Source organism: Rattus norvegicus, chromosome 1, assembly GCF_036323735.1.
Source record: "Rattus norvegicus strain BN/NHsdMcwi chromosome 1, GRCr8, whole genome shotgun sequence".
NCBI lineage: Eukaryota > Metazoa > Chordata > Mammalia > Rodentia > Muridae > Rattus > Rattus norvegicus.
In genome coordinates, this window is record NC_086019.1 from 251,305,906 (window position 1) to 251,322,176 (window position 16,271).

General features: G+C 38.4%; 1 protein-coding gene across 3 annotated transcripts in view; it reads left to right on the forward strand.

The window, feature by feature from the left end:
* Positions 1–16,271, forward strand: part of R3hcc1l (R3H domain and coiled-coil containing 1-like) — a 78,058-nt gene that overhangs the window by 39,468 nt on the left and 22,319 nt on the right. For all 3 annotated transcript variants that reach the window (XR_010066339.1, XM_039101422.2, NM_001427847.1), the window contains exon 2: positions 7,784–9,573. Coding sequence is in view for 2 of the 3 variants with exons in the window: in XM_039101422.2 (XP_038957350.1) it covers positions 7,784–9,573 (1,790 nt within the window). In the remaining variant the exon portion in view is untranslated. The remainder of the gene's footprint in view (positions 1–7,783; positions 9,574–16,271) is intronic.

Sequence of the window (16,271 nt, forward strand, 5' to 3'; positions counted from 1 at the left end):
TAAAAAAAAATATGAAAAAAAAAAAGAAATACACATTCATGAAAAATTACTGCTAACTGAAGGAAGAGTACCTGGGAAATATTTTTAAAGCTGGCCTATTAAAGTAACACTAACATTTTTTTCTTAAACAAACAAACAAACAAACCAACCAGAGTCTTGTGTATCCCAGGCTGGCTGGACACTCTCTGTGTAAGCAAGGGTGACCTTCTGCTGAGCCCCGCACTGTACTTCTCTAGTGCTGAGAGTACAGGCTGAGCCACCACACTGGTTAATGCAAATGCTTGGGATTGAATCCAGGACTTCATGCTTATTCAAACAAATAGTCTACCAATATTTGCTACTGTTAATTAAAGAAAAAGAAAAAGATTGTCAAGAACAGTCTACAGAAGTGCAAGTACTTTTTTTTTTTTTTAATTTTTTTTTTAATTTTTTTTTTTAATTTTTTTTTTTTTTTTTTTCCGGAGCTGGGGACCGAACCCAGGGCCTTGCGCTTCCTAGGTAAGCGCTCTACCACTGAGCTAAATCCCCAGCCCCGCAAGTACTTCTTTAAACTTCTTATTCAGTGTGTTTTAGGTTATAATTAGGGCTGTGCTGGTTCTCAAAATTAAGGAATGAGGTGTGTAGGTATGTCTCATGGATAGAGCATGCATTACCACACACAGGGCCCTGGACTCCATCTTTAGTACCAACCAAACAAAAGGAAAATAAAAGAGTATGATATTTTCTGGATATAGTCCAAGTATGTACTAGTCTGATAGCACCCTTTTGTGTGTCTTCTGTTGTCCTAGCATTTCTCAGACAGAATAGACTAGTACAGAACTATTTAAACTTCTACTTTGTAAACTCTTTTGCCTGAGAAGTTTTTGGTAAGTCTGGTCATATACATATATTAGTTACTTTTTGTTGCTGTGATTAAACCATGACCAAAAGGGACTTATGGAAGAGTTTATTTTGTTTCTCTAGGAGAGAGTTCATAATGGTGGAGGAGGCATGGCAGCATGTGGCTGGCATAGCAAGCTGAAAGATTATATCTCAACTAGAAACAGAGAGAGCAAACTGGAACTAGGGAAATACCACAACTCTCAAAGCCTGTCCCAGTGATAGACTTCCTATAGCATGACTGCACCTCCTAAAGGTTCCATAACCTCCTCAAATAGTACCACTCACTGGGGATCATGTGTTCAAATATGTGAGCCTATGTGGGACATTTCTCGTTAAAACCACCACAATAGGTATATAAAATATGCATACAGATTGTCCTAGGGTTTTCTTGCTGTGAAGAGACACCAGGATCAAGACAACTCTTATAAAAGAAAACATTTAATTGGGGCTGGCTTACAGTTTCAGAGGGTTAGTCTATTATCATGGCAGGAAACATGTCCAGGGAGACATGAATTAAAAGCTGAGAGTTCTACATTGTGATCTGAAGGCAGCCAGGAGGAGACTTTCAACTGACCAGAGTTAAGCTTATATATAAGACTTGAAAATCCCACCTCCAGTGACACACTTCCTCTAACAAGGCCACATCTGCTAATAGTACCAAATCTCATGGGCTCCAAACCACCACACAGATCATACATTTAAAGGTAGTAGATTATAAAGAAATTCTTTTTAAAATATTCTTCCGGGTTGGGGATTTAGTTCAGTGGTAGAGCGCTTGCTTGGGTTCGGTCCCCAGCTCCGAAAAAAGGAAAAGAAAAAAAAATATTCTTCAATATAATCTCATTCTACCATTCATTAAAGGCAAAACAAATTTGCATACAAATATAAATATGCTTACTTATTTTCACATAAAGAGTTAAGTCTTCTGACTCAGAGAGGTGGCTCATCAAGTAAAAGTGACTGCAACCAAGCCTGATGACACAAACTCAATCCTTGAGACCCCCATGTAGGACAGAATCAATGCCTACAAATTGTCCTCTGACCTCCACATGGGTACGGAGCAAGCAAATGCCTCCACCAATATACCAGTAAATAAATAGATGTAATCTTAAAGATCTTTTAAATAATTAAATCTTGGCTGATTATCTGATAGTGTTACTCAGAATTTATTATTTTATTTTATCACTGTCAGGTGTCTTAGTTACTGTTGCATTGCTGTGAAGAAACACTGTGTCCAAGGCAGCTCTTATAAAAGAAAGCATGTAATTAGAGCTTGCTTACAGGTTCGAAGGTTTACAGTCCATTGTTATCATGCAGGGAGTGTGACAGCATGCAGGCAGGCATGTAAGTCAGAGTTCTACATCTGGATCCACAGGCAGCAGAAGAGAAGCCCTGGCACTGACTTGGGCTTTTGACCCCACCTCCATCCCCACCCCCACACACATACTCTTCCTCCATCAAGGCCACACCTCCTAATCCTTTCAGATAGTACCACTCCCTGGTGTCCAAGCATTCAAACCTGTAAGCCTGTCTGTCTATCCTGTAGGGACTGTTCTCATTCACACCACCACGTCAGTGCCGAGACTATCACTGTTCATAAGCACATCATACTGAATAACAAGTATGTTTAGGTTTTCAAAAATTGTTGGAAATTCTGTTATGATTCCCAAGTGAAAATTCATTCAGTGATTTTTTTATGACATCATTAACTCAAACAACTGTGTTTAGAATAAAACATTCTAACATAGTACAAAGATATAATTTGATACATATTGAAGGAGAATAGGAAAGTTAAAACTTGGTTTTCTGCACTTAAGCCATTGTTTCTGTGAGACCAGAAGATATTGTAGTACAGTCAAAATGCAGTTCATAACATGCAGTGATATTGTGTGGCATAATGGTGTATTCAGCGGAGTGTGCACAAGTTATGTGTTCAGAACAAAGGCTACAGTGAAATTAGAGGATGCAGCACAGGCATTATGCACAAAATAACTTAAATTTATTCATTTTTATTTTGGCTGTTTTAGTCATTGTACAGTCAGTGATAAAGCACTTACCTACCATGGGTATGGCCCTAGACCCCATTCCAGTACCACTAAACATAATCCATTTGCCAAACAGAATCAAGAGTAGAGACTCAAACAGAACTTTGCCATTAAAAAAGAATTATTTTAAATGTCTACTCAAAATTATTCCCTGACAGCAACAGATGAGGTTGATCAAATTTTCTAGGAACACTAAACCCAGCTTGTAAATCACACATTTTAACCTAGTATGTTATACAGTAACCTTGATAGCCCATAGGCTAGTTTCACTTCAATATACAGAAAAGGCTAGCCAAGTAAATAGCCAGAGAATTTTCTTATTTTCTCATTGTTTTGAAGTGCCACAGCTGTTGTAAAATGAATCCCATACTATGTGGGACTTCTGAGAACTGTGCTCGTGGGCGTTCTCTCCTGTTAACTCTCTGTTTACCTGAGTCTTGTGTTCAGGGCAGTTGCACTGGCATTTTAATATATGAGAATTGTCGTCTGTTGGGTACCCTTTATCTATCCTTTTAGTTTGTAGATTTCTTAAGAGGATGTCAGAGTCAGAACTCACTATGGTATCTAAAACATTTTTCATACTTGTTAACAAATTTAATGAAACTTAGTCTTCAGAAAATAGAAAATAGATTTGAAATAAATCTACTGCCAAAATACCCTTAATTAGAATGTTTTCTTCTCTCAACCTCATATTTTTGTTTATTAACAAGAGAATTGATTGTGCCTTACTTCCTTTTCAAAGGAATTTGACATGGTTTAAAAAAAATAAAGTAGGAAAGAAACAAAGAGACACCTGGGTTGTGTTAACTCTTACATCTCAGTTCTGGGATTTCCTAGGAAGGAACAGACAAGGACACATGTTGTGTGTCTAGTGAAGGGATCATATAACTTTCGGAGACATGCCCAAATGGAGTATTAGATAAGGTAATAATCTTTTATTTGATTTTGGAAAAGTTAGAAAATGTTTTTCAGGTGGAAATTTCCTGTATTGACCAACCCCAGAAGCTGTGATTTTTAGCTTAGGGAATCTTAGCATGTGTTTTTAGCTAAGATACATTTTTGTTTGTTTTTTCAGAAAAGTGCTGTGACTTGAATGGCAAATATTGGATCATAAAAATTGGATCAGATTAAAACCATCAGATTTAGCTAAATGGTCTCAAATGGTTCAGGGGAAAAAAACAGCCTGGGGGAGAGAGGGAAGTAGGAAAGGAGAAGGGACATGTGTGATTATGAATGACAAAGCACTCGAGGAGAGACGGTAATAGAAGACAACAGGTGAGTCAGGTAAAGGATAATGAACACTTCTGTACCATTTCTAACTCATGTAACTTACCTCCAGGTTTTCAGTTCAGCTTTTTTAAATAAAAAATTGATGCAGGAGGACGTGGTGGAACATGCGTGTAATTTCAGCACTTGAGAGGCTGAGGCAGGATTTCGAGGTCAAGACCAGTTTAGGCAATATAAGCCAACCTGAAATAAACATTGAGACACCCCCTCCTTTTCTGTCTACACACACACACACGCGCAACACGCACAGATTGAGATAACTTATGTGGCTTACTTATGATGCATTTGTATGAACCAACAAAGTAATAGAACATTAGAGAATTTGTTCTACAAGCATGGTAATTTCTTTCAAATATTAGATACTCTGAACTTTTTTAGAATCCTGAGTCTAGTCAATCCATGGTTGAATTGCCTATTGAGTATTTAAAGACTAATACCCTGTTGTTTAGATAACAAATATAGGACAAGTGGTGTGACCCTGTTGTGAAAATGTTAAAGCTTGGTTTGTTTGTTATTTATGTTCTTATGATGGTAGATCAGAGAGGTGCGTAAAGTTATTAATATTTTAAAGAGAACTTTAAAACAGTAGAAGCAGTTGGAGAGATGCTAAAGTAAGTATAGACCCAAAGCACAGAAGTTACAGAGAAACTAATTTAGCCTGAATTGTTTCAAAGATATATTTTAGTTATTGGCTGCTCTCTATGATAAAGGAATCTGACTTCCTACCCCGTTTAGAAAATGTAATTTTGAACAAATTGTATATAAGTTAAGCTGAATGGGGAAGAGCTGAGTGAAGAAGTCAGATGCTGTGAGTAAATCCCTTAGGAAGTTGGTGTGTACAAATGTGGGCATGTGTGTGATGGCCAGAGGTGGACCTCAGGTGGCAGTGGCTCTACTCTTTACATGTCATGTAAGCTCTCACTTTACCTTGAGCCTGTTGCTCTGCTAGACGGGCTGGGCTCCTCCTGTCTGCTTCCCTGTCCCTGAGGTTCAGGCCAGGAGACATAGCCTTTTTCCTTTTCTCCATTAGTGCTTCAGTTTGAACTCAGATCCTCATGTTTGGATGGCAAGTCGTACTTCACTGTCTGGTCATCTCCCTAGGCCCCGGGGCAGGAATTTTTTTAATCCAAGATACATTTTTCTTTAAATTATATGTGACAGGCCCCCATACTTCCATTGTTAAAGAACTGTCATGCCTACAGTTCCAAAAGAAGTTCATAAAAATTTGAGAAAGCTTTATAGTAATTTGACAGTATCTTGAAAGTCTACAAGATGAGGAAACTCCTCCTGGTTTTGATCTGTAACTTATTCTGAACTAACCTCACAGCAAGTTCTGTGTTGGAGTATCTTCTACTTGCCCACAAGCTGAACATTGAAATCTTAGGATTTTTGCGCTCTGATTACTAAAAAAGCCATTGCTATGAAGTATGGCACATAGGATTATCAGTAAATCCGTGGGATTTTTAAAAGATAACAACTACTTAATGCCTTTCTTTATGATCTGTGCTGTGGAAGTTACATCTCTATAGTTTAAAGACTAGTGTCTTTACAAATTTCCCTCAAATCCATGTCCAGTGATATCATATTGGTAACTTGAAATTATCCACAGTAAAAATAAAAATATTTACCATACAGAGATTGGCAGGTGCCATAAATCAGAGCTTGATTACTTATTGATTGTCTAGACTTACAACGGATGAAATACTAATAATATAAATGTGTCATGTCTTTAGCTACTATATTGTGAATAGCTTAAAAAATGAAGATACACTCTTCCATTATTCAAAGTTGTTATCCACGTGGGCAAAGGAGTCACTTACTGTAGACATTATTGATATAAACAACAACACTCTGAAACACACTTGTTGAGCTTGTCAGTAATTTACCAACACACTGCTTGTTATAGCCCAATTGAATTTAGCATTTGGGTAGAAAATAGACAAGTTTATTATGTTGCTATTCTGATTTTAAAAACAGTATTATGGTATATGATCATTAAAGAAAGGGGAATGCTTTGGAAACCACTACAGTATACAATTTTAAAGTATATAATTTGAGGGCTTTAGTAGTCTAGTTGCAGATTAAAGATAATAATATGATTTAGAAAGATGCTTAAATGTTCGTTATAAATAGAATTGCTTTCTCTAGTGTATGTCAGTCATCTATATGTATTTAGGATTTTTTGGAAATGTGGTTGTTACCTGATAATAGCATTGAAAAATCTAGAAATGCAGAGTTTTGTTTTGCTTTGCTTTGTTTCTTCCTTACATTGAGTTAAAATTGTTGCTTCCTTTAGTTTCTGTCAATTAATTCTGGAGAAACATAGGCACACATTCTGGAGAAGTGTGAAAGAACAATGTTGTCTCTTCTGTAGAGCAGCTGGTCCCCAGGTGTAACTTATAATGTGATGCTTCATTTAAATTTCTTTGGGCAATACACATCCTTCAGTTAGTTCTTCTAATCATACACAGTGTGGCATTTTCCCCCCTCCATGCTAAGAATGTGTTGCTTTTTAAAACCCCATCACATTTTCTTGACCTTGTGGCTGAAATAGAAGCCTTCAGATACTTCTTTGGGTAAATTTTACAGAAGGGTTTATTTTTGTTTTTCCCCAAATAGATAATTGTGTTTATTGTTTGCTGCCTTCATGTTGCCCTTATTATTTTACTTCAGAGTCTAGAAATGATGAGTTGTAATTCTATCATTTTTGGTCTTTATTAGTTCTATCAGTTTATGTCAGTTGAACATTTCTTTGGTACTTTTTACTTACTGTGTGTGTCTGGTTGTCATGAGACCTGCTGAATTTGAAGGGCTGTGGGATGTAAGTCCATACTGTCCTTTCAGCCCCTCCTTTTACCTTCACATTACATTCATTATCGTTACTTCTGTTCCCTGGTCCACATCTGCCGTGTCTACCCAGAAGGTGCTGTATCTATTGAGACTGTGACACACTGTGTTAATTACATCCCTTCAAGTGAAAACTTAGGCCTTTTTGAAATCTGGCTTACTATTAAAATCATACTCGTAGATCAGCAAATTGGTTCAGTGGGTAAAGGTGTTTTTTTTGCCAAGACTTGACAGCCTGAAGAATTCAGTCCCCAGAATCCACATCACAGAAGGAAAGAACCAACTCTGACCTCCACGTGCACACTGTGATGTTCATGTGTGTGCACACAGATATACACACAAATAAATTAATACATTAAAAATCATATTCTACAAACAATAATAGAAAATATGTGTTAGGCTAGATATTAAGAGTTCAGAATAGCAAAGGAAGTTTAGTTTAGCTGGGTGGCTCAGCAAATACAGGGGCCAGCAGTGAGGGCAGGCCCAGGAGTCATGTGATGCAAGGAGAGAACCACTCCTGGCCAGGTGGCACAGTGGCTTAGATGAATCTCTATCATGAGTTTTGGGAATTTACTTATTGACAGCCTGAGTGGATTAAGTATTTTATGTCAGGTTTTTTAAGTCAGTGACTGCTGACTTAAAAAAAAAATAAAAGAATAGACTAGTAGGCTCTCTACCATTCTTTTTTTTTTTTTATTAACTTATTCATTTTCTTTCAGATCAAAGTGGTGCCATGCAGCAAGAAGCAGAGAGATGCAGAGTTCGAACCAAAAGGCCTGACATGGCACTTTATGTACCTAAAGCTCGAAGGGGAGCAGCTCTCCTCAAGTCAGGTGACCAGGAAGAAAACCAGGGGCCTCCTGCCTTTGTGCTGAGAGAACAAAAAGAAGATTGTCTTCCTCAGAAGACTTCTACAAGCAAACCCGAGTCCCACAGACTAAGTGCAGGTCAATCTGGTAGAAAGGATAGTAACTGTAGGGAAGGAAAGAGATCTCCACCAAAACTAAGGAAAGACAGGTCCCCACCAAAAAGGAATAAAGAGAAGGCTTGTTCTAAGAGAGGAACTGGAAAACCCATAGATGCCTCATCCCAAGAACATCAGAACAGTGCTCACGATGCTGCGGCTGTATCTAGCATACCTTTACGAAGACTTTTTAAACCAAAGGAGATGGAGTGTGTGGAAGTTCAGACTTCAGGAGGGACAGGACCCTGGGGGGTGCCTCCATCACAGTCTTCCTCAGAAGTCAGTGCTGCACAGGTTCCAAACAGACCGTTCCAGAACGTGGAACTCTGTGATTTCAGTGGGGAAACTTTTGTAAATAGAAATTTGGAAAGCAGCATTGTAACTGAGGCCAAAGTTATGGAACTAGTCTCTCAGTTTCCTCAAGTTGTTACAACTATGCTGAAACCAGATGGTATGGCTATGCCAGGGACACTAAGTTCTGATTCTGAAACTGCACCGTATGGTGTGGAAACATCACATGGGATGTCAAAGCACAGTCCTGGGAACATCTCTGCAATTTCTGTTCCTGGAGAGCCAGATGATGCTGCGCATCCAACTTTTGTAGACTTCGAAGCTGAAAGTGAGAGTACAGTCAACAGTACAGAGTCTGTCTTGGGTCAAAATGGTGTAGATTCCATTTCTGAGACTATGGGTAACGTTTCTCTTAAAATGGCTATAGTCAGCAAGCTAGAGAGCACAAATGGTATTATTGACCCAGCAGTGACTGGAGAGTGTGGGAATGACAGCTCTGCTGATGAGTTGTGTGTGAAGTCTGAACCTTCCGATACAGTGGACCTTGTTCATGAAATAGACACAGGTAATGGATTTAGGGATGTATGCGACAGTGCCAGCAAGGCAGGTATGGTGGACATTGCAGGTACAGTTTGTGACCCTGTGACTGTAGGCAGCCCTTGTACAGCTGCAGTTAGAGAATCTGGTGAGAGTAGTGGCAACATGAGAAATTCCTCAGATTATATAGAAATGAGTGCAGATGTAGCCCGACTTGATTCAGCTAAGAGTGAGACGAACTCTGAAAACAGTAGCAGCCTAAATGCTTGCTCAGATATTTATGCTGGGAGTATTGCATCTGGTTTTACAGCGTCAACAGGAAAGTTGACAGAAAGTGTGCCAGATTGTGCTTCCTCTTTACCCATAAAGAAGACTGCTGATAGTGACATTACCCCTTGTCTGGACTCTGAACTGAGCATGTCGAATGGATCAGGCATACTTGTGGAGAGTGCCTTGGCCAGTGATCTGGATACTACTGAGGAGATGACAGAGGCCTTGCATGACCTAAGAACTGCTGAAGAATTTAAAACAAAAGAGGAAGATGACTCAGAGAGTAGAGTGTGTGGCATACCATTTTCTGATTCATCTGTGGACACATCTGTAGGTCTAAAAACAACAGATACTTCTCATACACAAGGAAGTATTGCTGTGGAGGAAAGCTGGGAGTCTATGTTTAATGATGATGGTGATTGTGTAGACCCTCGTCTTCTACAAGAGGTATGCTCACTAGAAATTACTTGATATTTAGACTTTTTTATAAATTAGGGATTCTAGATTTGAAAGTATTTCTGATAGACATTGTATATATTCATTCATTTTCTCACATTAAATTTAAGAGTTCTTACTGTGGTAATAGCCTGATAGGATTATACATCGAGAAAAGACTGATAGATATGGAAAAGTTAAAACATATATAATCCTGCTATATCTGTAATTGCTAAGTCCTAAGAGGTGTTACATTGAATAGATTAGATATGAATTTAATGGATTCTGGCTGCTCATTGAGGAAATACAGACCAGGAACCTCAAAATATTTTTCTGTGTTGACAACATGTATTTTTATATTAGCCTTTGGGGGGAAGGATGTAGTTTATTACTTAATTGTTTGTTCTTATTTTTTAGTGAATTTTGGAATATCGTTGAAAACTATAGAAGGAAATGAATGAATATGGCTATTTTTAAAGGAGTTGATACTGACTTAAGTTGAATAAATGACTATTGAGTATGTGTAAGGAACTATGTGTAAGTGAATAATGATGTGCTGATAGTCCAAGTTCATAAATACAGAATGTGTGACTTGAAGGCATTGGACAAATCCTTCATAGTTTACCATTTCTCTGCCACTTAAATTCTTTATTACAATTAGGACCACTGTCTTTAAATAGAGAACCACTTTCTCTTTCATTTCTTATTGTGGGTTCACACAAGCTTAGGCTGGAATGGAGAAATGGTTTATGATCCCCAGGTGGTTATCCTTTAGGAGACACATGAGGATTTCAGTCCTGTTCTGTCATTGACAGTTGAAGTGTTTATTTACATTTATGTTCTTCCTAACAGACCATGCCTTCACCTGAAAGGTTTTGTTTGAGTCATTTTTTAAATGATAATGATGAGTTTCTTGTTTCTAAGTATTAGTCAGGTGTATAGAGAAGTACCACACAGCTGTGAAAGACCCCAAGACTGAAGAGTACAGCATATTAGACAGAACCGACTTTCCACTAGGAAGCACTCCTTCATTCCTAAGTGTTTGCACAGTTTCACTATTACTGTAGTGAGTGCTTCCTGACACCAAGTCAACAAACATCTTACACATTCCTTAGAATGAAATATAGAAAGGAGAGTAGTTGTGAGTGAACACCCACGATCCTTGAATTTATATCAGAATTGCATATGTGCAGTCCATTCACTTACACCCTTCCTTACTCAGCTTCACAAGGGCGGTAAGTGGTTCCTAGAGGATGGTGCTTGGGCGAGCAGTTTGAGTATCATCTGGGACCCTCTTAGAATTGCATACTCTTTAGCCCCACAGCTTATCTGTTAACTTTTTCCAAGTAATTCTGAAACATGTCACGTTTTACAGTATTTGCCTAGAGGTCCACACACCTTAAATGTCTGTCAGAATGTGACTGGGGCACTGTCTTAGTGGTAGTTATAAAATCCTTATCAAGCAGGAGTTTGAGGTTAGGATAGATATACTAATGATAGAGGGAGTTAGGTACATGGAGACAGCTTACTCCAGTTCAGATCATTAGGAAAGGATCTTAGTCCAAGAAGGAAACTGTTAAACTGGAGCTGACAGAAGGCTGACTGAGACTGGCAGAGAAAGAGTAACTCCTTGCAAAAGGCAGCTGAGCACACGTGGCAGTGTTAGTAATTGCTGATGGCTGGGAATGATCACTTAGAATTCGAGGGCTGTCTTTTAGGTTGGCCTTTACCAACTTTGAAAGTGTTGTTGGTACATAGATTCTTGAGGATTTTTAGTTTCATTTGTATTTTGGAAGAGGGGATTTATATATGCAACTGGATCTTTCACATCTTGGTACAAAAGAATTTAGGCAACAACTAAGTGTTTTGAGAGGCATGTTAACATAGTCAGAAACTACTGACTGACTAAATACTGGGGATGCGAAGAAAATGGAATATGTAGTGCTTTGACCTGAAGACAGCTAATGTTTGCATTCCTTAACAGTACTTACAGAAGAGCGCAACTATGTTAAAGGATGGATAAAAATAGAACGAATCTGGTAGCTTGTGGATACAGTAGATTCAACTCTCCTGGTTTTTTTTTTTTTTTGAAGGCTGCCACAAATCTAATATCTTAGATTATTATTTATATTATACAAACATACTTTATTAAATGTAGAACTAGAGGCTTATCTATCTTGAAAGTGTTCCCACAGGCGGCTTTGGCTGTTTTCCCAGTTGGCCTATTTATTTGTTGATAAAGACTAAACATAGAGGCATATCTAATGTTTCTAATAGGCAAGAAGAAGATATGCTGTGAAGTACGGTATGGGAAGCATTGATTGATAAATGACATTTGAACCTCAAAACTGGTCAAAGGAAACTAGGATATAGTTAAGTCATGAGTGAGCTCCAGAACTGCAACCCTTAATGCATTGTCAAAGATCACATTCATCTTCTATTTTTATTTTACTTTATTTACTTGTTTGTTTTTCAAGATAAGGTTTTTCTGTGTATCCCTGGCTGTTCTGGAATTCATTCTGTAGACCAGGATGGCCTCAGACTCAGAGATCTGCCTGCTTCTGTCTCCCAAGTACTTTAATTAAAGGTATGCACCACCACCACTTGGCAAGTGCATTTCATCTAAATCTTCTAAAGCCAGGATATGGTAATTTAAACTAGTAACCAATAAAGAAGAGAATGTTGGCATGACTCCTGTTATCTCTCTAGGAATTAACTGTTTCCCAGGAAAATAATGAACAAACAAAACTTCCATAGCCCCTGCCTCCTTCTGTTATGGCCAGCAGACTAATGGGTAGGGCAGGTAAGGTACCAACGGAACAGCGTTAATGTTGTTGATGGATGTTGGCTTTGGGTACCTTCATTGGCCATATCTAATCTTTGAGTTTTGGCATAAAAATGAATAGTCTACCATTTTAGTCTTTTTGTTACACAAAGTCATTGCTGGTTTTTTTTTTAAGACTTATTTATTTAGTTCATGTATGTGGGCACACTGTCACTGTCAAACACACCAGAAGAAGGCATCAGATCCCATTACAGATGGTTGCGAGCCACTATGTAGTTGCTGGGAATTGAACTCACGACTTCTGGAAGAGCAGTCAGTGCTCTTAGCCACTAAGCCATCTCTCCAGTCCCTACTGCTGTTTCATAACCATTAGAATTGGTGACCAAAGGAAAGGAGTTGCACCCATTTCCATTCAATTTATTAATTGGAATTCTAACATCCTCTCTCACCTTCTGTCTTTTGCCAAAAAAACCAAAACAAACAAACAAACAAACAAACAAACAAAAAAACCCAAGTTAGAGAAACAACTGATAGTTCAGACACTTAGAGCATGTAAGAATACAAGAAGAGGAAAGGCCTTTATAATGCAGCTTCCAGAGACTGTGGTTTAACGTGGGTGGTATTGAATAACAAATATTGAACACTTGGAGTTTGACACCATAAATTGCAAATAGCAAGATGTTACTTTTATTACTACATTAAAAGCATTGTGCTATATGTTGGCTGTGTTCTTAAATTGTATTTTATTGAGAGAGAAAATATATAATTTATGATCATATAGCCACATAGCAATCTGATGGATAATTAAATCAATGACTGAAACAGCCACGTAAGAGATATACTCATTCTTTGTAGGGTCTTTGTGTGGTTTAGGTATAAGTGTAATTGTGGCTTCAAAGAACGAATTGGGTAGTGTTCCTTCTGTTTCTATTTTGTGAAATAGTTTGAAGAGTATTGGTATTAGATCTTTGAAGGTCTTATAGAATTCTGTTCTAAGCCCATCTGGTCCTGGGCTTTTTTTGGTTGGGAGATTTTTAATGTTTCTTCTATTTCCTTAGGGGTTATGGAACTTTTTAGATAGTTTATCTGATCCTGATTTAACTTTGGTACACGGTACCTGTCTAGCAAATTGTCCATTTCCTCCAGATTTTCCAGTTTTGTTGAATATAGGCTTTTGTAATAGGATCTGATAATTTTTTTGAATTTTCTCAGTTTCTGTTGTTATGTTTCCCTTTTCATTTCTGATTTTGTTCATTCCTCTCCTCTCTCTCTGCCCTCTGGTTAGTCTGGCTAAGGGTTTCCTGTTATTTTTGTTGTTAGAAGTGGAATTATCTTCTTTGGGTTTGTTGCAGGAAGATTACTTTATTGCTTTACCAAAATACTCATGGGAGGAAATACAGGGACAAAGTGGAGCAGGGACTGAAGAAAAGGTCATCTAGAAACTGCCCCACCTGGGGATCCATCCCATGTGCAGCCACCAAGCCCAGCTACTATTACTGATGCCAAGAAGTGCTTGCTGACAGGAGCTAGATATGATTGTCCCCTGAGAGGCTCTGCCAGAGCTCTACTCATACAGATGAGGATACTTGCAGTTAACCATTGGACTGAACAAGGGAACCCCAATGAAGGAGTTAGAGAAAAGACGGAAGGAGCTGAAGGAGCTGAAGGAAGAACAACAGTATCAACCAGTCAGACCCCACCAGAGCTCCCAGGGAATAAACTACCAACCAATGAGTGCAGGTGGAGGAACCCATGATTCCAGCCACTTCCATAGCAGAGGATGGCATTGTTAGCATCTGTAAGAGGAAAAGCCCTTGGTCCTGTGAAGGCTTGTTTCCCCAGTGTAGGGGAAAGCCAGGGCATTGAGGTGGGAGTGGGAACATTTTCATAGAAGGAGGGTTGGGGGAAGGGGACATGGGAGGGAGGAAAAGGGGACAACATTTGAAATGTAAATACATAAAATATCCAAGAAAAATCTAATTAAAAAAGAGAGATACTCATATTATTTGATTGTCTCATGAATGGCACACTGACTGAAAAGACAAGATCTCCCAAGGTTAGTAAGGTCTTAGAGTTGGTGAGGTCTTAGAGTTAATAAGATGACAGTTTTTTTTTCCCATGTTGTTCTGAGTTCCTAATTTCTTCCTCCTGTTTCTATTAATAAAGTATATACCTTCCACGTCTTTATTACTGTTTCTATTTTCACAGTGTCTTTTATTAGTTCTAGCTCATCTTAACAGATTTTATAATTTGTATTTTATAAAACTTTCTGATCTGATAGGTTGTAGACTGCCCAAGTGGGAATTTGTAGACATCTTCCAACTGTGTGTTCTACCATGATCACTCAGGCCGTCTAAGATGCACTTGGCTGAATATATGCCTTGTTCAGTCTGTTAGTCATGGTAACTAGAGATCCCTGGTTCACACACAAAGTAGGAGCATTACGGATATCCCTTTCCATTGCTGTTGTTTTAAGCCAGGTAATCCCTAAAATTAAAAAAACTCCATTTTGAGTGTTGTTAGAATTCTTGAGTGATGTACAAGCCATTGACACGTTCGTTCTGATCCAATTCAAAACTGAAGAAAAGAGCTCTGAGTCTGTATTATCAGCATAAGAGAGGCTTTCTCATTTGAGATTCTTTTCTGAAGCAGATTGGTGGTGGTCTCAGTGCTGTGCCGAGTGTACTCTGTTCATCGAACTCTGTATGATATTTATGTGAGCACTGGTTGGGCAGATGGAGCTATGATAGTGACCTGACTCACAGTGTTTGTTTCTTTTATTCGGTTCATTGTTTGTTCAAGGACACTGGCTGGGGGAGAGGCGAGGGCTGGCAAAAAAATCAACCTCTTTGCCCTTGTCAGAAGTAAACAGACAGCAGCAACTTCTCCAAAATTAAAGATCCATTTATGTTGAAAACTGGTTGAAGACATAGTATACTTTTAGGAACATTTGATTTTGCATACGCTAGGGTTTTAATTAATTTTATAATTTATATCAAAAACACTGGTGAGTTATTCTGTTGCTAGGTTTAAGAAAGGGGTTACTAGCCATAGGCCAGACTGCTGAAATGTAGAATTGTGTTTTGTTGTGGTAGCTCTGATGTGTGGGAAGATGGAGATTTGCATGAGGCCTAGAATCAAGACAGAGAATCTGAGTGCTAATGAGTAGTCATACAGATCTTTATAGAATTCCCAAAGGCTAAGATGATTAAGGAAAACTAAGTGATGCCAGGGATACTGGATACCAGATAAAACATCAAACTAAATAGCTAATACTTCATGCTATTATACAGCTCACCTGGATTAAAATGAGCTTTCTTCTTAAAGCAGTGGGTCTGAGTCTGATGTCTCGTGCTTTGCTGTGAGAGGGATAGATGGGCAAGGGTAATACCCTCAAAAGTGAAAACAAGATGGCTGTGGTAGACCAACCAGCCTTGGATATGATGCAAGACTTGAGATGACTCAGAATAGCATAAGGAAAAATTGTTTTGGGTTCTAGAGAAATTCAGAAGCAAAATGACAATGAATGTCAATTCTGTTAGCTTTGCAAGTTTCAGATTTCTTGTACAGCTGTTGTCAGTGAGTATCATTGCAATTCTTGAGTTGAGCTACCAGGATCGGTTTGAAAAGATTGAAACCTGTAGTGTTCCTCTTTGACTTAATTTTTCCATTCCAGGCAAGTAGTTACTCTTACCAATCTACTTTATCAGTGCTAACTCCTCATCGGGTCTTAACAAGCATGTATGGAAGAGGAGAAACCTTCCAGTTTTCTTATTAACTGCAAATGCAACCCACTGTGAGATTAGACTCTTAGTGTATCTGTAACAGCAGCTTTCCAAGAATGCCAAGGTCAACCTGCCATGTTCACCTGTCCTTTAAGGGATTCATGTATTAAATTTATAGGTGGGTACTAGAGCTTCCATTT